This window comes from Aspergillus pseudoviridinutans (genome assembly GCF_018340605.1).
Source record: "Aspergillus pseudoviridinutans IFM 55266 DNA, scaffold_3, whole genome shotgun sequence".
Classification (NCBI taxonomy): domain Eukaryota; kingdom Fungi; phylum Ascomycota; class Eurotiomycetes; order Eurotiales; family Aspergillaceae; genus Aspergillus; species Aspergillus pseudoviridinutans.
Genome location: NW_025091283.1, coordinates 1,395,481 through 1,420,728, shown reverse-complemented (window position 1 = coordinate 1,420,728; position 25,248 = coordinate 1,395,481). Strand labels below are relative to the sequence as shown.

General features: G+C 51.3%; 12 protein-coding genes across 12 annotated transcripts; 6 read left to right on the top strand and 6 right to left on the bottom strand.

Annotated features, from left to right (window-relative positions):
* Positions 1–836: 836 nt before the first annotated feature.
* On the top strand, positions 837–2,445 carry Asppvi_004243 (zinc-dependent alcohol dehydrogenase; the record flags this gene model as incomplete). Its single annotated transcript, XM_043300198.1, has 5 exons — positions 837–1,002; positions 1,068–1,163; positions 1,237–1,464; positions 1,532–2,109; positions 2,167–2,445. The coding sequence occupies 5 exons, from the start codon at positions 837–839 to the stop codon at positions 2,443–2,445; spliced, it is 1,347 nt and encodes a 448-aa protein (XP_043156133.1).
* Positions 2,446–4,263: 1,818 nt separating this feature from the next.
* Positions 4,264–5,736, top strand: hapX (bZIP transcription factor HapX; the record flags this gene model as incomplete). Its single annotated transcript, XM_043300197.1, has 1 exon — positions 4,264–5,736. The coding sequence occupies one exon, from the start codon at positions 4,264–4,266 to the stop codon at positions 5,734–5,736; it is 1,473 nt and encodes a 490-aa protein (XP_043156132.1).
* Positions 5,737–6,777: 1,041 nt separating this feature from the next.
* Asppvi_004241 (mitofusin complex protein UGO1) lies at positions 6,778–8,353 on the bottom strand (the record flags this gene model as incomplete). The annotated part of the gene is made up of 2 exons (XM_043300196.1): positions 6,778–7,890; positions 7,970–8,353. 2 exons carry the CDS (start codon positions 8,351–8,353, stop codon positions 6,778–6,780), a joined length of 1,497 nt encoding a protein of 498 aa, XP_043156131.1.
* Positions 8,354–8,682: 329 nt separating this feature from the next.
* Asppvi_004240 (ferredoxin family 2Fe-2S iron-sulfur cluster binding protein) lies at positions 8,683–9,429 on the top strand (the record flags this gene model as incomplete). The annotated part of the gene is made up of 3 exons (XM_043300195.1): positions 8,683–8,936; positions 9,006–9,112; positions 9,185–9,429. 3 exons carry the CDS (start codon positions 8,683–8,685, stop codon positions 9,427–9,429), a joined length of 606 nt encoding a protein of 201 aa, XP_043156130.1.
* A 293-nt stretch (positions 9,430–9,722) lies between these two features.
* On the bottom strand, positions 9,723–10,622 carry Asppvi_004239 (rRNA-processing protein RRP15; the record flags this gene model as incomplete). The annotated part of the gene is made up of 1 exon (XM_043300194.1): positions 9,723–10,622. One exon carries the CDS (start codon positions 10,620–10,622, stop codon positions 9,723–9,725), a length of 900 nt encoding a protein of 299 aa, XP_043156129.1.
* A 323-nt stretch (positions 10,623–10,945) lies between these two features.
* Positions 10,946–12,583, top strand: Asppvi_004238 (RNA-binding signal recognition particle subunit SRP54; the record flags this gene model as incomplete). Its single annotated transcript, XM_043300193.1, has 2 exons — positions 10,946–11,023; positions 11,087–12,583. 2 exons carry the CDS (start codon positions 10,946–10,948, stop codon positions 12,581–12,583), a joined length of 1,575 nt encoding a protein of 524 aa, XP_043156128.1.
* Positions 12,584–12,924: 341 nt separating this feature from the next.
* Positions 12,925–15,021, bottom strand: Asppvi_004237 (alkaline phosphatase family protein; the record flags this gene model as incomplete). Its single annotated transcript, XM_043300192.1, has 3 exons — positions 12,925–14,696; positions 14,754–14,886; positions 14,944–15,021. 3 exons carry the CDS (start codon positions 15,019–15,021, stop codon positions 12,925–12,927), a joined length of 1,983 nt encoding a protein of 660 aa, XP_043156127.1.
* A 310-nt stretch (positions 15,022–15,331) lies between these two features.
* On the bottom strand, positions 15,332–16,291 carry Asppvi_004236 (putative class III chitinase; the record flags this gene model as incomplete). Its single annotated transcript, XM_043300191.1, has 1 exon — positions 15,332–16,291. One exon carries the CDS (start codon positions 16,289–16,291, stop codon positions 15,332–15,334), a length of 960 nt encoding a protein of 319 aa, XP_043156126.1.
* Positions 16,292–16,766: 475 nt separating this feature from the next.
* On the bottom strand, positions 16,767–17,797 carry Asppvi_004235 (oxidoreductase, short chain dehydrogenase/reductase family; the record flags this gene model as incomplete). Its single annotated transcript, XM_043300190.1, has 2 exons — positions 16,767–17,443; positions 17,506–17,797. The coding sequence occupies 2 exons, from the start codon at positions 17,795–17,797 to the stop codon at positions 16,767–16,769; spliced, it is 969 nt and encodes a 322-aa protein (XP_043156125.1).
* Positions 17,798–18,743: 946 nt separating this feature from the next.
* Asppvi_004234 (KGG domain-containing protein) lies at positions 18,744–19,178 on the top strand (the record flags this gene model as incomplete). The annotated part of the gene is made up of 2 exons (XM_043300189.1): positions 18,744–18,977; positions 19,035–19,178. 2 exons carry the CDS (start codon positions 18,744–18,746, stop codon positions 19,176–19,178), a joined length of 378 nt encoding a protein of 125 aa, XP_043156124.1.
* Positions 19,179–19,614: 436 nt separating this feature from the next.
* Positions 19,615–22,110, top strand: Asppvi_004233 (putative spindle pole body associated protein SnaD; the record flags this gene model as incomplete). The annotated part of the gene is made up of 1 exon (XM_043300188.1): positions 19,615–22,110. One exon carries the CDS (start codon positions 19,615–19,617, stop codon positions 22,108–22,110), a length of 2,496 nt encoding a protein of 831 aa, XP_043156123.1.
* A 542-nt stretch (positions 22,111–22,652) lies between these two features.
* Asppvi_004232 (uncharacterized protein) lies at positions 22,653–24,637 on the bottom strand (the record flags this gene model as incomplete). The annotated part of the gene is made up of 4 exons (XM_043300187.1): positions 22,653–23,644; positions 23,699–24,060; positions 24,118–24,395; positions 24,458–24,637. The coding sequence occupies 4 exons, from the start codon at positions 24,635–24,637 to the stop codon at positions 22,653–22,655; spliced, it is 1,812 nt and encodes a 603-aa protein (XP_043156122.1).
* Between the last annotated feature and the right edge of the window lie 611 nt (positions 24,638–25,248).

The following is a 25,248-nucleotide window of genomic DNA, read 5'->3' as shown; positions in this document are numbered from 1 at the left end:
TTGCAAAGAATGCACAAGATGAGGAGCCTCTTCGAAAATGAGTTTTGAGCGGTTCAGTCTCGAGAGCTACTCGGTATTTATTCAAACAAACCGCACCATCACCATCGTGCGCAATCTCTGGTATTGTTAAGCAAAGTGTGGCCTTTGTTTGCTGAAGGTTGTGAGATTTCGGATCTTATTCTTGTGTCTTCTCTAGTGACAATGCGGTGGACGAGGCCAAGACAAAGGCCAAGTCGCTGGATACAGTCGCCATCATCTCGGTTGCGCGACTCTCATCAGTTATTGATTGAACGAACTAACCGCACATGAACTAGTTACCTCGATCAGGTCGACATGCGACAATGTTCTATATTTTTCAAAAGTTATCTTGAAGTCTGTTCGTGGCAACATCTCGAAGAATGATGATCGCCTGGTGACGCACATGTCTTATTCCGTAGTTATGAATTATGAATTATGATCGACACCGTTTACAGTTGAGGTCTCGGAGAACCATCTCGGTCAAAGTACTTTCGTACGAATAACGTTATTATCATCGCTGAACCAGAGCTAATCACGAGCCATGCGATTATGGCAGACATGCCAATTGAAAGGCGCTCGAGACCTCGATCGATCGCTGTAAGTCTGCATTTTAACGGTCCTCCTCAGGAAATCCAGGTTGACCCCCGGCCGTGACGAAGGGGTGATGTCAGTGCCACGCTCAACTCATATAAGAAGACTGCAATGCAGCAGACTTTTATCATGATGGAAAGGAATCGATCGTTAAGAACAGCATATATCTGACTAAACACCGAGCTCGAGAATCAATCTTGGACATCTTCACGTGATAGGAACTCAACATGGCCGCCTCTCAAGCTGCAGGGCTCGTGGAGAAGGTCATTGGACATGGAGACAATGCAGCTGTCACAACTGATGTGAGCAATTATGCCAAAAATGAATATGGACAGGAGACGGGTGCCAGAATCAAGGCGACAACCTGGCAAGGAAAAAACAACATCAAAGTTGGTGGGTTCTCCAGGATCGTGCGCAGTATTTCACTTCTCTCTGACATCGACGGTCCTTACCAACAGTCGAAATGCCTAAACCTAGAGTGATTGACGAAGCGGATGTCATCGTCAAGGTGACGGGAAGCACAATTTGTGGAAGCGATCTCCATTTATATCATGGTATGATTGGTGGTCACCATAACGCAACCACGCTCTGGGAAAGACACGCATTTCTAACCTCGCTCTGTCACAGGAGTCATTCCGGAACTTGAAAAAGGCGATGTCCTTGGACATGAGTTCTGCGGTGTAGTTGAAAGTGTGGGACCTGGTGTCAAAAATATTGAAATCGGCGATCGTGTGGTGGCCGCGTTCCCAATCGCTTGTGGGAACTGCATGAACTGCAAGAAGCAGCTGACTTCGGCGTGCGAACGGACAAACTCCAATAGCATTGCAAACGCATTGTATGGCAAACGAACAGCCGGTTAGTGACACCTGCGGAGCGATCCGACTCCAAAAGAAGTATCACTCACTGATTCTGCTTTCTGTAGGTATATTTGGATACAGCCATTTCACCGCTGGTTTTGCTGGAGGTCAGGCGGAGTATGTTCGTGTGCCGGAAGGAGATGTCAACTTGCTGCAGCTTCCAGGTGATGTTCCATTTGAGAAGGGCCTTTATCTGTCTGATGTTCTGGCCACCTCATATCACTGCGTCACTGATACAGGAGTGGACAAAGGTGATGTTGTTGCGATCTGGGGTGCAGGCCCCATTGGACAGATGTGTGCCAAATTCAGTTTCGATCAAGGTGCCAGCAGAGTGATTCTCATCGATGGCGGCGAGGGTGCTTGGAGACTTGACTTTGTCAAGTCCAAGATCCCCAAGGTCGAGACTCTGGACTTTACTAAATTGCCAAGGGGAGAGTCGGTGACTTCGGAATTGAAGAAGAGGGTCCACGGCGGCCCGGATGTGGCTCTTGAGTGTGCCGCCGGCGAATATGCCAAGGGATGGCTGCATTACTTTGAGACCCTCCTGGGAATGGAGACGGACACATCGGAGATCTTGAACGAGATGATCACGTCCGTTCGGTCTTTTGGGCGAGTGGGCGTCACCGGCGTCTATTCTGGCTACGTAAGTCACATTGTCCTCCACGATATCGGGAACACCCCAGATTAACAACTATCGCAGACCAATCACTTCAACATAGGTGCTATGATGCAGACGGGTGTTCGCTTGATCGGTAACGGCCAGGCACCAGTGCAAAAGTACTGGAAGCATCTGTTGGAACTCATCCAGAAAGGTGAAATCAACCCCCTGGATATGGTCACGCACCGCGTGCGTCTGGAGGACATGGAGAAAGTTTACGAGATTTTTGACAAGCGAGAGGAGGGCATGCAAAAGATCTTTGTGCAGACCAGATTCTCCGCGCCTCCAGCCGCGGGATCCCCGAGTCTGACAGTACTGTAAAAAGGTGCACGTCCTATCTTGGACTGCTGGGGGAACCATTTGAGCAGCTTAAGGAAGGTGCAGATAAATTGTAGTCATGATGGATGAATTGGGAGGTTGTAATTTGTTCTTGGGATTGATTGTTCGATGCTATGGGATGACATTGTCTCAATTATGAAGTGACTATTATTGTCTACCTATTTGAAGCAAACTTTCCGTCGGAATATCTGAAACGGTAATACTGCATGATGTACTGTCTATGAACCGCTCATACTAATGCATATAACTACAGACAATGCACCTAGGATTGACAGTAGCAGCAGTAAACCGGCCCGGGTTTCGCCATTTTGTTTTCGCTGATCGGCATTCCATGGCTGATAACCACGGAATGAGGACCGCAGCAAGGACATGATTGGGAAACCGACCGAAAACTCTCTCCTTCATACTAGATATGGAAACGGTCACAGATTTACTCAACCAAACGGTCAGCAATATGTTGGGCAAATAAGCGAATACAGCCGAAACAACCGAAACAAGTAAGGTGGGATCAGATAAGATCAGATGATAAAGGGATCATCAGTAGCCGGGTCAAATCATATGTCATTGACCGTCGGATTTTGCTCATTATTCGCTCACCCGGCAGAGGTCATTGTGGATGCCGTTACAGAGTCCTTATCAGATGGAGTTGTGATTGGTGTTTCTCAATTCCCATTTCTAAGGTCCCGCCTGAAGCCTTAAATGACTGCTACTTCTGAGCATACTTTTGCAAACGTGGAGGTATTCCGGAGTCGAGTAAGTTGAAGCGAGATATGATTGTATTGCTGCTCAGTGTAGCAGTAATATTGGCTTAACTCAGAGAAATGAGCTCACTACTGCCTCTTTCTACTGGATGCAGGCAACTGACAGATCATTCAGCACTGGGAGGGGTATCACCAAAGGCCGAAAATTCCGCCCTGAACATGGTTAGTCCCAGAATGGAGTACCATTCCACACGGTTCCCAACTGTGGGGAATATGATAAAAAGTTTGTCATGGACTGGAAGAAAGTGAGAACGAAGCAGCCTTTGAATTAGAGGATTCTATATTGCTTCGAGGTAAGGAAGCCCTGTCAGGTATTCATATATGTGTGTGTGCTCTGTCTAGTGTCTCACGTCGTAGTCCGATTTCAAGGAACTCAGTATCAACGCAATGACCAAAGTATTTAAAAAGTACGAAGCTGTTCTAACCATGCTGCAGTAGTGAGATTTCACAAATGCAGAGCACCCTCTATGGACCAAGTGGACTCATGGTGGATCGTCATATACCCTAACTAACCCATCTACGGAGTACTTACCTAGTACACGCACCGCCGAAATCGGGAAGACGCGCACGATAATCTAATCTGATCGATTCTCTTTTATTCGCCTATTCGCCTTCCTTTCCTCTTTAGTTCTCCCTTACTCTTCTGACTCTTCTCTCCTCGGCTTTTGCTCGCGCTCTTCTATTCTCCAGCAATTCGATTTGTCCTTATTTACATTTTTCCCATCAGTGACTGAAACTACTCATATAATTTCTCTGCTGAGAAAAATTACCAAACCCAGCTGAGAGTTTCTTATCTTCATTGAGCTCATTGGCTTCTTCTCCGACTCTGATGCGTGCACTTCCGCTCTCCCGCCCGAGCCTCCCCAAGTGACACCACCAAAAGTTAGTCTCTTCCTTTCCCTGCTTCGTCCACCTTCCTCCGATGCCACCCACCATCCTCCTCCACCTTGTTCATTTTTCATCATTAGAATTTAAATATCCCACTAATGTCCATCCAGATCGCTTTCCTGAGATATAGGGAGTCTCATCATCCGTAATAATGTCTACACCCTCAATAGCTCCAACACCTGCTTCACTTGTGCCGGCATTGGCTGCCAAGCCAGCTATCTCACCATCGCCTGGTCCGGGCACACCCGGGTCAATCACCTCCAAGGAATGGGTAATCCCACCACGACCAAAACCAGGCAGGAAGCCAGCCACAGATACGCCTCCTACAAAGCGCAAGGCGCAGAATAGAGCCGCCCAGCGTGCCTTCAGAGAACGGCGAGCTGCTCGCGTTAATGAGCTCGAGGACCAAATCAAGAAAATTGAAGATGAGCATGAAATCCACATTGCGGCGTACAAGGAGCAGATCACGAATCTCTCGCGCGAGGTGGAGCAGTGTCGTTCCGAGATAACCTGGTGGCGCGATCGATGCCATGCTTTAGAGAAGGAGGTATCGGTGGAAAGAAGTGCCAAAGAAGCTATTGTGAAGGAGTTCCGATCGTCACTTTCGGACCGGAATGCTGCGAACTCCGGTAAAGAGCCTCTTCCTCTTGCCACATCCGCTCAGAACCGTTCCTCCGACCGTCCAAACAGTGGTGATGCGTCCAACAATGACACTGGAGAGGGTCGAGAGGAGGTACCCTTAGGCTGCAATGATTGCTCCACATCGCACTGCCAGTGCATCGAGGATGCTTTCACCATGCCGGGAGTTGTGGCTCAGGAACAGTCCAGACGTCTTGATACTACCAAGCCTGGTCGTTCCGAGCCTGAGATCAAGCCAGACCCGGAAGAGATGGAAATTGATTTCACTTCCCGATTTGCCGCCATCCAACAACAGGACCATTCGCCGACATCCGTTTCATCGCCTGCTGTTGATCCTTGTGGATTCTGTTCAGATGGCACACCGTGCATTTGCGCGGAGATGGCTGCTCAGGAGGAACAGCGTCCGCGAAGGAACTCTTTTGAGAATAACCGACTTGCACCTATCCAAAATCTGTCCCAATTCACACCACCCCCTTCCGACGGCGACGTTCGCTCGGAAGTTACGCTGCCACCCATCAGCCAGGCCACAAATCCCTGTGCAAACGGGCCAGGCACATGTGCTCAGTGTCTCGCGGATCCCCGGAGGACCCTTTTCTGCAAGACTCTGGCCGCCTCCCGATCCCCGAGCGCCGCCCCGTCGGGATGCTGCGGAGGCAAAGGCGCCGATGGCGGGTGCTGCCAGTCGCGTAACACCAATGCCTCACGAGGCGGGCCTGGTAGCAATAACAACTCGACGTTGGCATCTTCGACCGCACCATCCTTGACTTTATCTTGTGCCGACGCCTACACGACCCTCTCACGTCATCCTAATTTCTCTCGGGCCACCGACGAGCTATCAACATGGCTGCCCAAGCTTCATACCTTGCCTAAACCTCGGGACTTTCCCTTAAACGATCGTGGGGTACCAAGGGCCGCTATGGAAGTTGAGGCTGCGAGTGTGATGGGCGTGTTGCGATACTTTGACCGGCGGTTTGCTGATAAATAAGCTATCGCATCTCTTCGTGCAGCAATCACTTTCGTCCTTGACTTTCTCTTCACTTTTTGATGATACCCAAAACTGACTCGTGACATGTCTGAGTTTGTAATATACACCTACCCCAGCAGCACCCCTTTTTCCTTTTCTTAGCTCCTTGAACTGGCGTCCACTATTTCACAATGGCTTTTTCTCTATTTTCTTCTGTACTCCCTCGTCCCGCTGGAAGATGACCAGCGACCATGACACTGGGGCCGCATGGCTGCAGCCCATGCCTTCATTGATGTCGGCTGCGGCAGGTCGGGATTTACCAAAGAAGATGCAACCAGAAAAAATGCTGTCTGGTCGAAGTATCGCGATGGGGTATCAACCACGATTAGATGGACATGTACGTGAATGTGATGATTTAGACGGCGAAACGAATGGCGTTCTTGGTTACTTTGCTATCAGACTTACAAATTTCTGGAACATCTTCGACTACAACCTATGCCAAACGATGAAAACAATGGTTTTAGACAGGATTGTATATATCTTGACCGAAATAAACAGGAGAAAAGAGTCATTCCATTTCCGCCCGATGTTCCGGATGCTTGAAATAGGGAACCAGGGATGTACAGAGTTGGTCTTGACCTGCCGACTGTGATGAACGAGTCCATTGTTTTTGAAGTGCTTGAACCATCCATGGTGGTCGACGCCAGGTAACTTCTATCGAATGATGTACCGGTACAGACATAAATAAAAGAGCACGGAGATGGAGCTTCGAGACTTCGCCTTCTTGGAAAATGGGTATTATCTACATACAAGCATACATACGTACATGGACCAACAGGTATCGCTAACGGGCGCAACGCCTTCCACTCCTGCCCCGGCTCCGAACGCAAAATAACTAATACAGGGCGAGAATATCGCAAAAGAGAGGAGTGAGTGTGGAAGTCCTCCAAATGTGGAGTCGAGAATGGTTTCGATAGGTAGGGTAAAGGGTGAAAGAAGCGGGCGTTAGTCAAGAAATTGAACAGGGCGCATATATCCCCAAGCTTCAAGACCCAAAGCTGATCAGAAACGACCACCACTAACCATCACTTCCTCATCCCCTCCGCCTCCGATGGAGCCTAACAGGCCGGCGCCCCAAATACCGGCGATACCCCACATACCGATTCTCCAGCCCCGATACAGGCCGCCGATGCCTTGTCCCTGGCGTTTCTTGAAAGAAATGGGCTTCCCGAGAGCCCGCTCTGCATCGGAAGAGGGCGCGCTGACACCCTCCTCATAGACTATGCCCCACATCGTTCCTACAATGCCACGGTAGGTCTGAGGAACGGGAACAATGGTCTCGACCACAGATGTCTCCTCAGTGGCAGCGGACTTGCTCGAACGAGAGGTGGCGGCATACTTCTGCCGGATACTGGGTGATGTGTACGTGGCAATCTGTGCACGACGCAGGACAGTTTCCAKCGGAAATCGAACAGCAAGCTCCAGGCCGGACCCCAGGAAAGCAAGAAGGCTCCACATGGAGGGATTCAAAACTGGGTCAATCGATAGGTAGGACTTGAAAAACAGCGGTGTGGTAGTTGTGATAAAATTCGGTAGACTCGAGTGCAGGATAGTGATAGGAATCAGGTGAGAAGGGATCATGCAGTTGGGAGTGGGGAGCTGTCGAATCGCTCGGAGGAGCGAGCGCGGCCCATGAGTCGCTGGGGTGAGGATGAGGAAGGTGCGAGCGGTGTCAATCGGGGACAACAGCATGGCGGATAGTGACGAAGAAATAAAGGAGAGCACCAAAGTTGCAAAGGGTGATGTCGATGTCAGAATATCGGCTGTCATGGATGACGCAATATCCTCTTCTGGTAATCCCACAATGGCAGATAAGAGACTGCGTATAAAGGTGTTCAACGTCGGAAGGAGTAGAGAGTAGATAAAAGTCGCGTTGGTCGCTTTCCATGGCGAAGTTGGGCCACTGGTGGTCCACAGCTGTGATAGGACCTCCATCAACGAGGAGGGGCTCTTGATTGCAAGACTACACTTGGGCGAGGACGGTGGAGATGGTATATAGCCGCTGCGGTCTGTGATATGGCGTCGAGACTTTCGGCTCCGTCCAGCTGTTGGCGATGTGGCCATGGGAGCTGCAGAGGTAAAGTAACTGCTCTCGTCATCTGAAGTTTGGGAGTCCTGTCGCCATCAAAGATGCAGGTCAGTAACCGATTCCGACACACGCCATGAGGACATTCCAGATGGTGGCAGCTCATACTTCATCACTTTCATCGAACGAGTCCATCCGACCTGACCTCCTGCGTTCATCCGCAGGCCGTTGCCCATCTTGCGAGTCGGGCACCACATACGCCTGTAGGATGGTTTTGGCGACGTCAAATGGCTGGGCAGTCAGCACACTGGTGTAGCGCCAAATCGCAGCATCCATTGCATCTCGAATCCATTCTGATAGCGAGGGAGAGCTCTCCAAGTACTCTGAATAGTCAAGATCCGGTAGCAGGTCGCGAGCGGAGCTTCCGAAGACCTGTGCGGAAGACGGAGCGGCGGTATGTGAAGACGAGGAGGCGTTGGAAGCTTCAAGGCCAAAAGACGGAGGGATATAGTACGGGCGTAGAGGATTGGGCCCTTCACGGGTAGAGTTCATTATGGAGGCGTTATATCAATCAGTAGATATAGCCTGTAATATTAATGATGTGAGATAAATGGTGGGTAAATCCTTTTGCCCAAAGCCGGAAGATGATTTTAGATGGAGCTACGGAAAGTGACGCGGATGGATTTCTCAAGCTGCGCTTTATGTCCGAATTTCCCGCCTTTTCGGGATTTTCTTTTCTTACGTCCTTCGACCATATAGATATCTTCCTCATTTCTGCTCAGCGTCCAGAGCTGTCTTACGCCCTGTGAAGGGGATATATTCCTTTGATCGTTTAGTAGCCTGTACATTGTATTTTTTTTCGCCTGCGATTATCCGTCCTCATGTCGTTCTGGAGGGAGGCTTGCCAGCAACTGCGTCATGCAGTACCAAAAGCTGTGAAGGGTGATCGCATGTGGCTGCMATATTCCAGGAGATTTATCAGCAATTCTACACAAACGATGCGAGTTCAGCCATATGGCAGGAGAATTGCGCAGATTGGAGGTGGTCAGAGGACATTCAACTCCCCGCGGCGAAGCTTCTCGGTGACTGCAGGAGTGCAGCACGGCCATATTACACCTCCCAAACCTGGCGAGGAGTGAGTCAATTCCAGGAGGAAGGGGCCGGCCATTCGATGCCTCGTTTGTCGCTAATTTAAGTCATCCAGGCTTCATGTGTCATTCATCGATAAAGACGGACAGAAGCACGACTTCGAGGTATCTGAGGGAGACAACCTGCTGGACATTGCGCAGGCCAACGATTTGGAAATGGAAGGTTCGTAATTACTCCTGGGCTGTGTACGCGACTGTCGACCTGCTTTTGGCTCATCTTAATTCTCCCGTATAGGTGCTTGCGGAGGGTCTTGCGCTTGCTCGACCTGCCATGTCATTGTTGAGGACCCGGAGGTATTCGACAAGATGGAGGAGCCGTCCGATGATGAAAACGACATGTTGGACTTGGCGTTTGGATTGACGGAGACATCACGTCTGGGATGTCAGGTGGTGATGAACAAGGATCTCGACGGACTTGTTGTCCGACTACCTTCCATGACACGGAATCTGCAGGCCAGCGATTTTGCGCAGAATAAATGAAATGATGGAGAGGACCGGAACAAAGGCGATCTGTATATTACCAGGAATTTCCCCCTTTCATGAATGAGGTTACATGAGCAGATTGGATGTATGTGGACAACAATGATCATATTTACTGGGTATCTACAAGGACGATCCGGCCTATCGACTCGTAGGAAGTCAAATAAATGTGTAACAGGTGTATAACTTTTGTTCAGAATGCAAGAAACATCGTCCAAACCCCTAACGCCTTGTAAATGCCTTGTTGCCCTGTTCATACAAAAACCGGTTCATCCTGAATAAGAGCGCCTCCTTTAAGCCTCCTCGATGTTCAGCGGTTTCCCCTTCTTGCCACTGATTAACTCAAGAAAGCCCTGTTTGCTGACTTCATTGACGGCCTTCTCTCGTTCACCCATCCCAACGGTACCCTTCTTCCGCTCTTCCCTGGCAGCCTCTTCTCCACGCACCTGGGCTGCGCGAACAGCATTGAACAATTTCACCACACCACGCTGCGCAATCTTCCGAAGACGCTTTTCCTCCTCTGCAACAACACCAGTAAGACCGCGCTCAACGCCCATGACATCACGCACGCGGCCACGATCTAGCTCCTCCCTCTTTTCTGCGCGGAGCTTCGCCCGCGCCTGCTTGTCCAGTTTCTCGTCCGCAAGTTCGCTAGTAGTTTGCGCTGCCGATTTACTGCGTGAAAGGACCGGGTCCGCCCGAGCTGATGTAGGCAGTTTGGTCGAAAGAATCTTGGAAATAGATGTTGAGAATGCGGTAGGGTCATTTCGTTTAGCGACGGGCTTGCGTCCGTTTGTCGATGTGGGTAATGAGGTGTCCGAGTCTCCATACTCATCATCCTCGATATCAGAGGAACCTGGCGAGTCCAATGCATCGTTGCCGTCCGCGTCGCTGTCATTGTCGCTAGCAGCAGAGCTGTCGTCGCTGTCTTCTGCTTTCCTCTTCTTTTGTGCGCCTAGCGACCTTGTTTCGCTCGCTGATGGCTTCTGTGGCTTCTCTTCCACCGGCTTCTCTTCTTCCTCCGCATCGGAATCAGCGAGATCGACTGCTTGGAAATCGGTGGGCTGTTCATCTTCCGTTTCGTCGGAACTGCTGTGGTATTCGCGCTGCTTTCTGAACTTCTTCTTGGGCCGACCGGCCTTATTCTTCAGACTGTCCAAGACCTTGCGCTTCTTCGCCATTGGAGGAGCCATCGTATTTGTTTTTCAAATGCGTTGGTGAATCAAAACCGATGCTGGTTGTGCGTTGTCTCAGCGGTGGCATTGTACAAAGGGACTTTTTTTCGCATTTTCTTCTTCTGGCGGGCGGGATAGGGTATCCCGAGCTCCGATTGGCTGGCGGGGGCACTCGAGACTCTCCGCATCGCTTCTTGCTGTCCTTTTGCTTGTGCATCTCGTTGCCCACAAAAGCAGTCCCATCTTCTCGCAGTGACACTCCGTATATCTACGGATTTGTGGATTTAATTCGAAGCACTCCTTTTCTTCTATCATCCCTTCTAACAGAGCCAATATTCGCCATGGTCCTCCAGGATCTTGGGCGGCGAATCAATGCCGCCGTCAATGATCTGACACGCTCTAGCAATTTGGATGAGAAGGTGAGATGCTCTCTCTCCCCTCTTGTCCTGGGAAGTCTTTGAACCGATGCTGATAGTTGTTAGGCTTTTGATGACATGTTAAAAGAGATCTGTGCCGCATTGCTATCTGCAGATGTCAACGTTCGCCTCGTTCAGACCCTCCGGAAATCCATCAAATCCAGCGTCAACTTCTCCTCGTTGCCACCCGCCGTCAACAAGAAGCGCTTGATCCAAAAGGCCGTTTTTGATGAATTGGTAGCGCTGGTTGATCCGCATGCAGAGCCATTCCGCCCGAAGAAAGGACGATCCAATGTGATCATGTTTGTGGGGTTGCAGGGTGCGGGAAAGACGACAACGTGTACTAAGCTGGCCCGACATTATCAGATGCGCGGGTTCAAAACAGCGCTTGTCTGTGCGGATACTTTCCGTGCGGGTGCTTTTGATCAGTTGAAGCAGAATGCCACCAAGGCCAAGATTCCGTATTATGGTAGTTTGACGCAGACGGACCCCGCGGTGGTGGCAGCTGAGKGTGTTACCAAATTCAAGAAGGAACGGTTCGAGGTTATCATCGTGGATACCAGTGGTCGGCACAAGCAGGAAGAGGATCTTTTCACCGAAATGACACAGATCCAGAACGCCGTTACTCCAGACCAGACAATACTTGTCCTCGATAGTACCATCGGTCAGGCGGCCGAGGCTCAGTCAGCAGCCTTTAAGGCTACTGCTGACTTTGGTGCAATCATTATCACGAAGACGGACGGCCATGCCGCCGGTGGTGGTGCCATTTCAGCTGTTGCTGCGACCCACACGCCGATCATCTTCCTGGGTACAGGAGAGCACTTGATGGATCTGGAACGCTTCGAGCCGAAGGCTTTCGTTCAGAAGCTCCTTGGGATGGGCGATATGGCCGGTCTCGTAGAGCATGTGCAGGCGGTAACCAAGGACTCGGCTGCCGCCAAGGAAACGTACAAGCATATCGCGGAGGGTATCTACACGCTGCGAGATTTCCGTGAGAATATCACCTCGATTATGAAGATGGGTCCCCTTTCGAAACTCTCCGGCATGATTCCCGGACTGTCCAACCTGACCGCTGGCTTGGACGACGAAGACGGGTCGCTCAAACTTCGCCGCATGGTTTACATCTTCGACAGCATGACCGCCGCTGAGCTGGACAGTGACGGCAAGTTATTTGTAGAGCAACCGAGCCGTATGGTCCGCATCGCTTGTGGCAGTGGAACGACTGTCCGCGAAGTTGAGGATCTCCTGTCTCAGCACCGCATGATGGCTGGCATGGCCAAGCGAGTGGGCGGGCAAAAGAAACAAATGCAGCGTGCGCAAAATATGCTCAAGGGCGGCAACAAGGAGCAGCAGCTGGCGGCCATGCAGAAGCGGATGGCGGCCATGGGTGGTGCTGGTGCGGGCGGTCTTCCGGGAATGGGTGACATGGCAAAGATGATGCAAATGCTGCAGGGTCAAGGCGGCGGTGGTATGCCAGGGCTCGGGGGAATGGACTTGCAGAGCATGATGAGCCAAATGAGTGGTTTGATGGGTGGAGGAGGAGGACGAGGACGGGGACGGTGATTTTAAGCCAGTTTTTCTTCTTCGTTCCGAGAGTCACGGCTGTCTACGTTCATGCATCCTTCTTTTTTATGTTCACTGGATGATTACTTCCATACTTATCCGGTGCGTTTGGGCGGTTGATCTGTAGCTCGGATCAGTCTAGCATTTGTACGGCGTTGGGCGTGCCTTTCTATTATGACCTTAACATATAACCATACTTTTTTGACACTTGACGCTGTATAGCTCAGAGGAAGATGTGAATGCGAGCGAGATGAGATGATTAAATTTTCCAAACTCCAGTACAAAAGTAACTGCCAATAAATAAGTTGAATAGAAGCCCATTTGTCGACACACGAACGATATCAGTCCAATCTCTCCGCTCTCTCAGTCTTATCCAGCAACTCATAGAATTCGTCCAGGGCTCGGCGTCCAAACTGGCGGGCTGCCTCCTCAAATCGACCCACCATATTCTGAATTGCAGTATCCCACCCTTCCGCTTCCCGATTGTCCACCAGCACCTTGCCAGGAGGCAGTCGCGGATGCTTGGCGGACGATGCCTCCATGAGGGAATCGTACTCGGGCAAGGGAACGCTGAGTTTGTATTTCCAAACAACCTGGTCCTCCACGTAGAGGGTATACGTCAGGACGGAACTCGGGACCATCACGGGCGTACCGGACGCGGTGTCGATCTCCTCGTCTTGGACACTGATGTCAACATGGCCGTACTTGACGTTGCCGTCGGGGACGTATTTGATCGCCACATCCTCGGTGTCGGTCTGCCGGTATGTGCGGATGGGAAGATAGAACATGTTGAGCGGGCCGACGCTGAACTCGTGTACGCCTTCTCCCGCCGTGTGCGCGAGGAGATCCTCGCCGGTGTAATCCAGCGTCGGGTCGGGGAAGCGGGTGGCCCCGAACTCGTGGCGATCGCCGCTGAGAAGGACGACGCGGACGCCGAGCTCGCGCTCCGCGCGCCACATGGCTTCGAAAACGGTGCGGCGCTCGTGCAGGAACCCGCCCCAGGTGTCAGTGGTGCCGACGTGCCAGTTCTTGGTGAAGGGGACGCTGGAGGCGACGATCTTCCAGCGGACTTCGGCGGGTTCGGGCCGGGCGAGGTACGCGAGGAGGGATTGAAGCTGGGCGGATCCCAGGATGGTAGAGTTGACTTGCTCCGGCTCGGAGCGATAGGTGCGTGTGTCAAGCATGAAGAAGGAGGCCGGGCCGTGGATAAACGAGAAGTACGTCGTGTTCTCGGGTTTGGCGAACGCCATCGGTGGGATGGGAGGATTCACGCTGACATGGTAATGCATATATGGGTCGGCGGCGGCGGGATAGGGCGCCGTGGTGTTTCCTTTGGACCAGTCATTGGCAATCTCGTGGTCATCGAGCGTATGTATCCAAGGGAGGCCAATGGCGTCGGATTTGGACCATGATGGCGACGAATACACCCTGCGATACTCGCTACGGTAATGAGCCACAGACGACCCGAACCGTTGTGGCACATCGACGTAGATGAAGTCGCCGAGGAACATCATGAACGCGGGACGTAGCAGATCAGGCAGTTTGCCCAGCGTCTCGGTCATCGTCTCGATGCCAGGAATACGGAGCGAGTGCGACAGCGGGTTGTATGGGAAGTTCGATTTCATACAGCTCGATGTCACGAATGCCAGTCTGTTGGCCAATTCCGTGCCCGGCAGAGGAGCTGTTACGAACGTGCCTGATTGCTTGTTTGACAGAGAGTAGCGGTAGCCGGACGCCGGCTTCAGGCCCTTGATGGTCACAGACGTCGTGTAATCGGTCGCGTCATCCAGCGAATAGATAATGCCCTCTTCGACCCATTTTGATCGGTCATCTTCCAAGATCTCTTGATAGTAGACTACCAGGGGCAGTTGCGCGGAATCGGGCTCCCGTACCAGCAGATTGGCCGTGGTGGGGGAGACATAACCAATTCGTGAAAAGGTGAGACTCTTGCCTGAGTGAAAGACTACTCCTCGTAGCATGAAGTCAAGAGTCAAAAGCGTAAGCACAATGTTCAGCAAGGCTGTCAGGCGCGTCGCCAGGGGCGATCGAGCACAGGGCAAACCAGTCAACAGCGTCTTGAGCGGCCGAGCTTTAGACGGGCGCTCCATCCTTCCTGGAGACCAATATCAGCACCACGGACAAAAGTACGAAGAAGGGGGCCATCAATTACTGGAGTCTCGGGCATTTTTTCCATTATTGCGCGGAGCAGCACTCTCTGTGTCTTGGTAGATTAAGGACCGCAGTGACGCGAGGTACACTGCCAATGATGTGAAGATAATGGGTGGAAAATGATGACCAGGGACCTAAGTAGCAACTTAGTGGACTATCTCAGAAAATCCAGCTACAAAAGGGAGACCTACCCATCGTAGAAATACAAAGGTCGCCAACCTGAGGATCGCGGAACTCGTCGCGGCGGCAATCCGCGGGAAAGACACCATGTCTGCAAGCCAAGTGGAGGATGAGCTACTGAGAGGGAAAAATCATCTCAAGTCTGGTCAGTTAGTTTTTAGAAATGGGATAACGGTGTAAAACCAGGGTGAAAACAATTACGAAGGAGTGTGTGTGCATGAGACTGAACGACAGCGGCGAATGGGTTGTTCGCGGTATGACGACATCCGCTGCAATTGACTGTTTATGCCACTCTCCATCGCCATCCCAAAGTCAACCTTTCTTTAGATGAGTCTGTCGGTGCTATCAATTGGCTATTGATGTGTACGCATATCCAATGTTCAATGTTTCAGTATTAATCTATTGCTGGTTCATCATATCTCGAAGAACATTCATCAAACTGCTGGCCATAGGTCCAGCGCTGAGCACCTGCCGAGCAGCAGCTAGCACATCCTTCATGTGCATACTAAGCGACATCTCTGCTGCCCAGTGCCATGGGTTCTGTCGCTCACCAGGCATCGAATTGAAGTATTCCCAGCCCATGACCCCTCCAAAGTCCGGAAACTGCTCAACCAACACTGCGAGAATGGGCCCAATCTTTTCTCGCGGGACGTAGCCTTGCGACCCGTTTCCTGGGTTCGTCAGCAGCCCGTAGACAACGCGTTGTGGTGACCATCCTTGCGCCACAATGGCCGCATACATCCGGGGGTCCTCGGCCAGACCCCAGCCGTTGTAGAACTGCGCATTGTACCAGCTGATCTTAGACGCTCGTTGCTGCTCGAGCTGCCGATAATCGAACCCAGAAAGGTTACCAATTCCCAAGAGAGCCGCCGCGACTGGCGCCAGGGTGATGATAAAGCCATCGCCCAAGTCCAGCTTCAATCGGTCAATCAGCCGAATGATGCCGGGCAGAGACATTTCCTCTTCTACATCCAAATCCAGCCCGTCCAGCTGATGGCGCCGAACCATCGCCAGAAGAGGTTGGTAGTATCGCTCGAACTTCTCCTGGTCGCCATCCAGACACCTATAAGACCCCTGCGCTGCCCCGCCGAGCATTCCCATCACCTTGACACCGCTGCGTTTCAGCACGGGCATCTCCGCCCACAGCGAGTTGTACATCTCATGGTCAGGTGGGTCATCGTTGAGCGTGATATGGCCCGGGTCCTCGTTCAGATGAAAAGCTGCGATGATGACGTGGGTAATGCCGGTGTTGTTCTTCACCAGAGGCAGCACAGACACATAGTCGCCTCGGTTCGGACACAGGGTCTGGTGGTAACAAATGAGGCGATGGTGCTCGGGTCGTCCAGGCACTGGAGGCATGATTTATCTTGATTTAGATGTCGCTCAAAAAGATACGTCGATGCAAGCAGTCCTGACTCATGTCGTGTAAGGATCGCTGCGGGGACGAGAGATTAGGAGATGGAACGGATCGTCTGTTGCCCCGCTAGGAATGTCGACTGGGGAGTCCGTTCAAAGGTGGACACCGTCACTGGTGATGCGCTTATTGAAACATGTGTGGATCACATAGAAATTGACGGCGTTTACAGCGCGAAGATCACCAGAAGAATACCAGATCGAATGAAAGATGACCGGTCTGTTGATAAGGTATGGAGTACTCCGTACCTTGAAAGACTCCAACTTTCGACTCCAAAACAAAAGTTGGAGACATTGCTGACTCAGCTCTCCCCCTCTAAATTAACTATGAAATATACCTCTCTATAACAGACAAGCTCCTATATTATTACTTGCAGGATATCATATCATATCTAACACATCAAATGAAATATACAGTCCTTTACCAAGCTGTATGTCCACCATCAACGACAAGACTGCTTCCCGTCATGAAACTGCTTGCTGGTGAGAGCATGAAGATCGTGGCGCCTGTGAACTCTTCCGGAACAGCCAATCGACCTAGCATGTTCTCCTTCTCCCATGTTTCTTTCAAGCCGGGAACCTCCTCGAAGTTCTTTTGAACCATGGGGGTGATGATATGCCCGGGACACAGCGCGTTCACCCGGATTCCATGCTTCCCCCATTCCATCGCCAGATTTCGCGTGAGCTGAATGACTGCTGCCTTGGAGGCATTGTATGCAGCGCAGGTCAGCCCCTTATTGGCAATCTTTCCTGACATACTGGCCACGAGCACAATGGATCCCGGCCGCTTGGTGTGCATCATCTGCTGCGCGACGGCGTTGGCGGACATGAAGACGCCCGTTAAGTTGACGTCCATCAATTCTGCGACATCTTGGGGAGTGTGGTCTACCGCGTCTTTGACACGCTGAATGCCCGCGGCTGCTACCAGTCCATCGATCTGCCCGTGTTCTTTGGTGATATAACTGATGGTCTTGCTCAGGTGTTCTCTGTCTCGCACGTCGACGTGATGGTAATGTATTGACCCCTCCACGTTCTTGGACGCTTCTTGCGATAGTGCGAAATCGGGGTGAGGAGTGTCTAGTCGATCAAAACAATGCACTGTATTATCAATTGGGTTAGCTTTGAGAAATGATCAGCATGTCCAGCCAGGGGGGAGTCACCTTGTGCGCCCGCTTGTACCATGGCTTCCGCTATGGTAAGGCCCAGTCCTCGTCCGCCTCCCGTAACAACATATGCCTTGTTGCGTAGACTGAAATTGGGATAGGCCTTTTCCGTTGAAGATGCAGCAGGTACTGTTCGAGGATCTTTGCCGTCCTTGAAAGGTTCCGGCTCCAGGCGCAAAGTGGACGACGAGAATGTTCGATATGCCGCAATTGGAGCCGTGACTTTGGAAAGTCGGCCAGATCGAGTGATGGACGCTGGTAGCGAATTGAGTATGCGTATTGAAGCCATTCTTTGCCTGTCTATCGGTAGAGTATGAAATTCCTGGGGTAACCAGTCGTTCGAAGCTTCCGAATGAAGGCCAGTCCTTTATATCTAGCACTACTGCTCCAGTGCATGTTGAGATTATAGAATAGATAAGATCCTGTGGACCATGGGTGAAGTTCAGGGCAAGTTTCCATCGACCAAGGCTGAGGCTTGACTGTAGAGTACTATGACGTTTGCATAAGGTCAGATGCGCCTATCTGAGCCAGATCGCGATCTTGGAAGCTGATGCACGACCAGTCCATGAGTTTGTTGATGTAAACACTGAGATCATTACCTCAGTGGTTTTAGCAAGCAGATTAATATCAAATGTATTCATTCTATTTGTAGTGGCCTGTGCCTGCTGATTCATCTTTTAGTAGGTCTTGATTCTTGACTCTATCTCGACGATCACCCAGCTACTAAGTGTGTGGCCAGCATCATCTCGCCTCCCCTGCATACATAAGACAGTTTCTTATTTGTATGCGGTCACTGCTACCGCTCTGGATTTCTTGTCACTATTCAGTTTACTGGTAAACCGACTCAGCCATCTGTACAAGTTTGCCTGCCCATCCCCACATGATCATTGACGATGTCTTCACCATGACATCTATGGCTGTCAGACGGATTTCGTCTTCCGACCAATCAATGAACGTTCAAAGGAGCAAATCATGATTGTCGATTTCTTACTTTGCCATGCGCAGTCATCTCTAAATTTCAATAAACAGGGAGTGATTTGTTGATCGCCTCCTGACATAGGATATCAAGAGTTCTTGCCATGGAGGAGGCGACTGCAAGTATCCTGGCAGGGCTACATAAATATCTGCCTTGCAGGATAAGACTACAGTACCCACTCTACTGGTGTCAGCTTTTTTGATTGCTTCCGCCAATCGAATCTTTCCGATCTGCATACTTGATCTTCTAACCGAAAATTATGCAACGCTCCCTGTTTCGTCCACATCACCTCTCGAACCGTCTCGGTCGGTCTACATCTCTCTGGCGGACTACAGCCGCAGCGGTCGCAACTAGAGCCGGCCATCACCCAAACCCAGGCAATTTTGCCAACCGGCCCAAGGAAGAGCTCTCCGAGATTGGTCGGAAGGGTGGTCGCAAGGGAGGTAAAGCCAGGGGTGTTGGAGGCTTCCATGATATGGACCCTGAGAAACAGGTGAGACTAGGGAGGCCATGCATCATGCTACGCACATAGTGACTCGTCCATCCACAGCACGAAATCGCTTCGCGAGGAGGTCGTGCGACCAGGAAAGCAGCTGAGCAAGCGGAGAAACATCAGGGCGTCGCTGCAGAGAGACGTCGCACTCATGAGCCTTCAGCAGCAGGCCCAGGGTTTGAGGAGTCATGGCCGGCATAAATGTCTCCAAAGTTTTATGATGTAGATTATAGATAGATGCGATGTATATCTAGATGTAGACAGAATCAATATCCTGGATACTAGATACCTCTCTTAAGTAGCGAATATGAGCCCCATACCATACAACAGAGTACTGCAGATGTTACGTCACAGTCATGGTTCCGCCAGTCCAGTCCCAATCAGGCATTCTATAAACAACCTAATGTTGTTGCCCGAGAAATCAGGCATACACAAGGTGCGCGTTTCTCTGCGTCCAAGATCATCCACTCATCTTTCAATCTGGCGTAATAATCAATCCATCTCATTTGGTTTTTTTTCGGCCATCTCCCAGTCTATTGCATCAAGGCTCTTATCGCATAATTAATATCATCCATCTATACAACCACTCAACCGAACGATGCTGTGTGCCTGAGCGATCCCCCGACTGGATCTCACCATGGCTGACACCCGCTACACTTCGCCAGACCCGACAACCCACGACACGGTCGGCGCGTCTACAATCGCTACGCCTTTGTTTATGCCATCGTCACCTCCTCCTCCTGAGGAGAGATTGGTTGATTCTCTTCCACGTGCTGATAGCCCTGTTTCCGACCGTGTCGCTGCCGAGATTGACGAAGCGCGTTCGCCGGCGCTATCTAGAGCTTCGTCTCCCGATCATCAAGCGAACGAACTCGATGCGCGACTAGCGGAATATACAGTTGATTTTCGCGCTTTATCCGGCACACAGTTAGCTCGCGAAGATGATACGCTACCGGATCTGAAATTTCCGCATGAGGAGGATAAGCTTTCTGAGGTCGGTGGCCCGGAGGACTTTACTGCAAACATGGAGAGGTATCTGATGGGCATGGATGATGACCCGGAGGACAAGGATTGGGAGGAGGGTCAATCAGCGCTCTTGAAGGACAATCCGCAGCCGGCGATTACGCTGCGCGACAAGCATGAGGGTCAAGAAGAGGAAAAGGAGACGGACCATCAGCCACAACAAGAAGTGCACGGCTTACAGCAGCCTGGCCCAGATGATGAAGCGGAAGTTGGCGAGTACAGTGAATTCGGGCCCCCTGTTGACATGTCCACTCCGTCCCATTTCCTGCGTAGGACAGGCGCCTTCGCTAAGGAAATGACCCAACTAGAAGATATTGAGGAGGATCCCGATGATGAAGCCCAACCAGTTTCCACGCCGTCCGTCCAAAGACAGATGGCTACACTGCAGAAGGATACGACGGAGTCAAACGAGGATTTTCGGCGTCAAATCGCCGAATTAAAAGCAGCGATTCGAGAGCGCGATCAGCAGCTTGAGAGAAGCCATAGACGGGTACTGGAAGCCGCTTCTGCCGGGGAGCAGATCAAGCATTTGCAGGCTGAACTTCAGAAGAAATCAAGCCAGTTGGACGATCTTCAAACGAAACGAGACGACGAGGCAATTTTGCGTCAGCAGATCCAGTCGCTCCAGAACRAAAACGACGAAAAAGAGTTGTACATGCGGAGATCTTCATTCAGCCAATCCGGACTCAGTGCGCTTCAGAAACAGCTCGGCGATATGCAAAAGGAGCTGCAGAACAGGGATACGCGCCCGGACCTGGACGCAGAGCGCCTGGAGACGATCGCATACCTACGTCAGCAACTGGACCTGGCGCAAGAACAGTTGAAGAAACGCGATGCTACACTCGAAGACACCCTAGCAAAGCTGAGAGATGTCACCGCAGCGAAAGAGCTACAATTGCGGGAGAAAAATACAGAGATCGATGGGCTCAAGGCTCAAATCGATGATAATCTCATGGAGATTGACAGGCTGGAGACCGAACTAGACCAGGCGAACCAAGAATACCGAATTCTTGAAGAGAAGGTTGAATCTCTGGAGACCAAGAATCGCCCGCTGGAAGAGAAGAATAGCACTCTTGAAGCCGACCTTAACCGTGCCCAGTCGCAGGTTACGGCTCAAGGAAACGCGCTCAAGGCCATGGCGGCAGAAATGCCACTCGAAGCAGGGGGAAGGAATACGTACACCGAGATTCTCGAACTTATTAAAGACCTTGACCCGCATAGCACCACACGCTCGTCCGGCAAGCCTTCCTTGTCAAGGGATGCTGACTCAAAAGATGATGAAATGGAAGAATATCGTCGGGATTTGGCCAAGGCCCGGGCCGAACTGGAGGAGGCATCTTCGATCGGGAAGGCCCTTGAGCTCGATCTGAAGCGGTCGCAAGAACAGGCCGCTGAGGCGCAGACCCTGTTCAAGTCGATTGAGGACGAGAACACCCGCCTCACTAAACAAATAGACGACGTGCGAACTAGCCTGGATAGAGTTCAGGGAGAACTCAACCAGATGAAGACGGAGCATACGGAAGCCCTCGAAACCATCAGCCGTCTTCAGACAGAGAAAATGCAGCAACCCAGCCCTCCCCCTTCACCTCCCACACCTCGCAACATGGGCCAGACAGAGAAGCTCGAAGAATCGTACCGCGCCCAGCTCAAGAGCCTCCAAACCGCACACGCCACCGCCATCTCCACTCTACGGTCGTCCCACGCCGACTCAACCCGCAAGCTACGTGATCTCCTTGCCGCTGCCGAGAAGCGAGAATCAAAACTCAAAGCCGAATTGCAGTCCCTGCTCGCCGCGCGTGCGACGCAAGAGACCCAAATACAGTCTCTTGACGCGGAGGTCAGAAGACTGCAATCTGCGATTGCTGTCAAGGAAGAGGCGGCCGCTGCGCTGGACGAGCGAATCGCCCGGTCCGTCGAGAAGCGCGAGAAAGAGTGGGAGCGCCGCGTGGATCTGCTCCTAAAGGAGAGAGAGCGGATGGCCAAAGCCCTCATGTGGGCCTGGGGGGAGAAGGAAGTCGGCGAGGTCAAGGAGAACCTCGGCGAGGATGGAAGACGAGCCAGGCAGGCCTATCGATACAAGTATGCTCGGAGGAAGGGATCGGAGGGCTAGGAAGTGGATATCTTCCCCATACACTGCTCTCTCGTCTTTTCTGGTGTCATCGGCGTTCATTTGGAAGGTCTGCGTGGGGTTGTCTCTATGTGTAAGATGGTAAAGCTTCTAATCAGTTGATACTGGGCTCTGGGCATAATATAGGCGCAATGGCTTCTCTAGGGAAACGTCTCACTGCGGAAGATTACGATTGGAATACAACTCTACATAACGATTTTTGCATAATTTCCAGAGATAGAAGTGGGTTTAAGATAGAAGCCGTAAGAATACCAGTTACAAGGGTGATCTCTTCAAGGAACAAAATACGAATTCAGCATAATCTACCAACTTTTCAACATATAACAGAGAAGGAGTTCAGTATAAATACTTCAAGGAAAGAGAGAAGACTCATCTACACAGAGAAGAGTATGAAAAGAAACGCCAGAGGTTCCAAAGCTGATCACAAACCATGTCTGAAGCCACTTGACAATATCAAATGCGCTCCTCTCCGTGATTAGGCTTTATCCCTCCAACATGTCTGGCCAGCAGACTCGAAAATAATCCTAGCTAAATCTATGCATACTGGTGCGATTGGCACCGCGGTACGTATTCCTGTCGAGGATGGTGCGCCTCCCTTGATCATCAAGTGTCACAGCTGCTCGAGCTTCGTCCACGGATGAACCTGTCTCCCTGATACTATCCAGGGGTCCATGGCCAAGGGAAGCAATCCCGCCGCAAGTCGAGCTGCGCGTCCTTCGTGTGCTGGGATAGATGATTTCCACGTCGTTTCTGCGCCAGGCGGGGCCCATGATACGATATTGCTCGAACTGCTGTTGGGGGCGGTGATGGTGGCTCTGCGTGTGGCGGGGGATCTGGTTTGGATCGAACTGGTAGCTTGTTCTTTGTCTTTGGCTGTAGCGATGCGTGTGACGACGGGCGACCGTGTTGGGCTCGATGAGGGAAACCCGGCGATTGGGAGGTCGGTCCATCGGCCGTCGGGTGATTTGATTTGGTGGGATAAGCATGTAAGCTGCATGCTGGAGCTGATAGGCAGGAAGTGTATCTGAAGTGTTGGATCTGTGAACGGTGACCGGGGGTGCCACGACTTCGGGGGCATCGGCGGAGTTTGCTGTCACAGATCGTGGGCGAGAAGGTCCTTTGAACTGAGCTACTGCGACAGAGTCTTCCATCTCAGCAGGCCGATCAGATGTAGATGAGGGGGAGGGTTTCTGGCTGAGTGAATAGTTTGGTGACTGCCCAGGCTGCTCCTCCTTTACAGTAGCATCGTGGTCCCGCGCTTGCTGTTTGATATCCCGACAAGGATCAGCTTCGGCTAGGGCGCGGATCTGAGGATCCGCCGACAGAGGAATTGATATTGGCAGGACTTTGAGAAGGGACCTGCAAAGGGACGATATGGACGACTTTTGTCTCGAGTGTCCGAGCGAAGGACGGACAGAAGGGATCTCGGGAGTCCCAGACAGCTCCGCACAGGGAGGATTCTGAAACGAAGCCTCGCTTGCAGTTCTCAGCGTTGCTACAGTAGGGGTGCGAGATACTGAGACCAAGTTAGTCGACCTGAACTGCCTCTCTCCCGTAGCGCGAGTCTTACCTGTGGAAGCAAGAGTTGTCCCTGACAGGATCTCTGCTGCTTCGCATGCTTGGTCTGTATCGAGTCGGAGTTGAGACTTTGGGCGTATTGGTCGAGGATGTTGAATAGTCGGCGAAACGGCCTTTTCCATAAAGTCGTCGTTGCCGGACGGTATATATACCCCTTGGGTGCCGAACGTGACATCAGGCCCACGGCAAAGATAGTAAATATCATTCGTCAGGCAGCTTTCTCTATCGAAGCTTGTTTGGGAACAGACACTGTCGCCGCGGATTGGCTGCCGCTGCGAGTACACGCCCAACAGAGACACGTCGTAAGGTCGGCGGCAAAGCTCGCGGGAGCAGAAATAGAGACAGACGGTGATACTGAAGATTCTCATCAACACCTTTCCCATTACAACTGGGGGACTTGCCATCACTTACAAGGATAGAACCGAAACGATAACGGCAGCTCTATGAAGCGCACAGCTGACACCGGTTTTCCAGAAACCACCGTTCATACTGTCCGGAAGACATGAAATCTGCTGTGAAATGACCACCAAGCCTGCCACACTCGCTGCTACCCAGATGATTGTTGTCAGCCGCAGAAGATATGTGCACACGCCGTGCAAAAATTTCTTTTGCCGCCGGAATCCATGGACTCTGTTATATTGCCACGCGAGTAGGCTATGCAAAACCACAAGTGGAACGGTGAAGAGAGACTGCGCACTCAACAATCAGAATCGGTTCATAATTATGACAGGCACGGCGAGGGAGATCTTACCGCGAGAAGAATCAGAACCAAGCTCGGCAACATCTTGGAATCGACTTGTCGGTTGACGAACAGGTATATCACAAGAACCCATTCGATGAGAGATTCGAGTAACAACACATATAGGGAGACAAATATGACGACCTTGGTCCATGATCCTCGCCTTTGTGGCGTTGTAGGCTGGTCAGCCATGATGAAATGTGGGACAGCAGGTCGAGACGCTGTATCACAGGCTCAGTATAAAAGAGCATCCACACAGTGGTAATCTGTTAATCTACGCAGGCAATAAGTGGAGGGAAGAAAGGCCACAACGGCAGTCGAAGCCGTTGATTGCAGAAGTTTTATTGTCGGGTGATCGGGATAGCTTATAGACATATTGCATAGAGAAGTGCCGAATAGAAAGGTAAAAGAACGAGCTGAAGAGTAATAAAAGGAGAGCTGTAAACTGATCTCGTACAGGCGCGTCAACAAAAAGGATCGGAATGTGGATGGGAGAGACATAGATTGCAAACTGCAGACAGCGTGGACCGCGTGTCCCCAAGATCTTTGAAGGAATTAGAGGAATTAAGGGCTCCAGAATGGAAGATCATAGTTCTGGAATGTTAGCCTGAAGGACAGTTGACAGCTCACCAAAAGTGATTCGTGGTGCCAGAGGTGCACTGAGGAGTCGAAGATCATTTCGATTGCTAGGTCATTGCATTTTAATCACTTGAAGGAGTTGACCCTTTCAATGAAAATTCTGATGAACCTGTGTATGTGCATCAGTATGCAGGAGTTGCGAGCGCCTGGACTCATACTTTGAG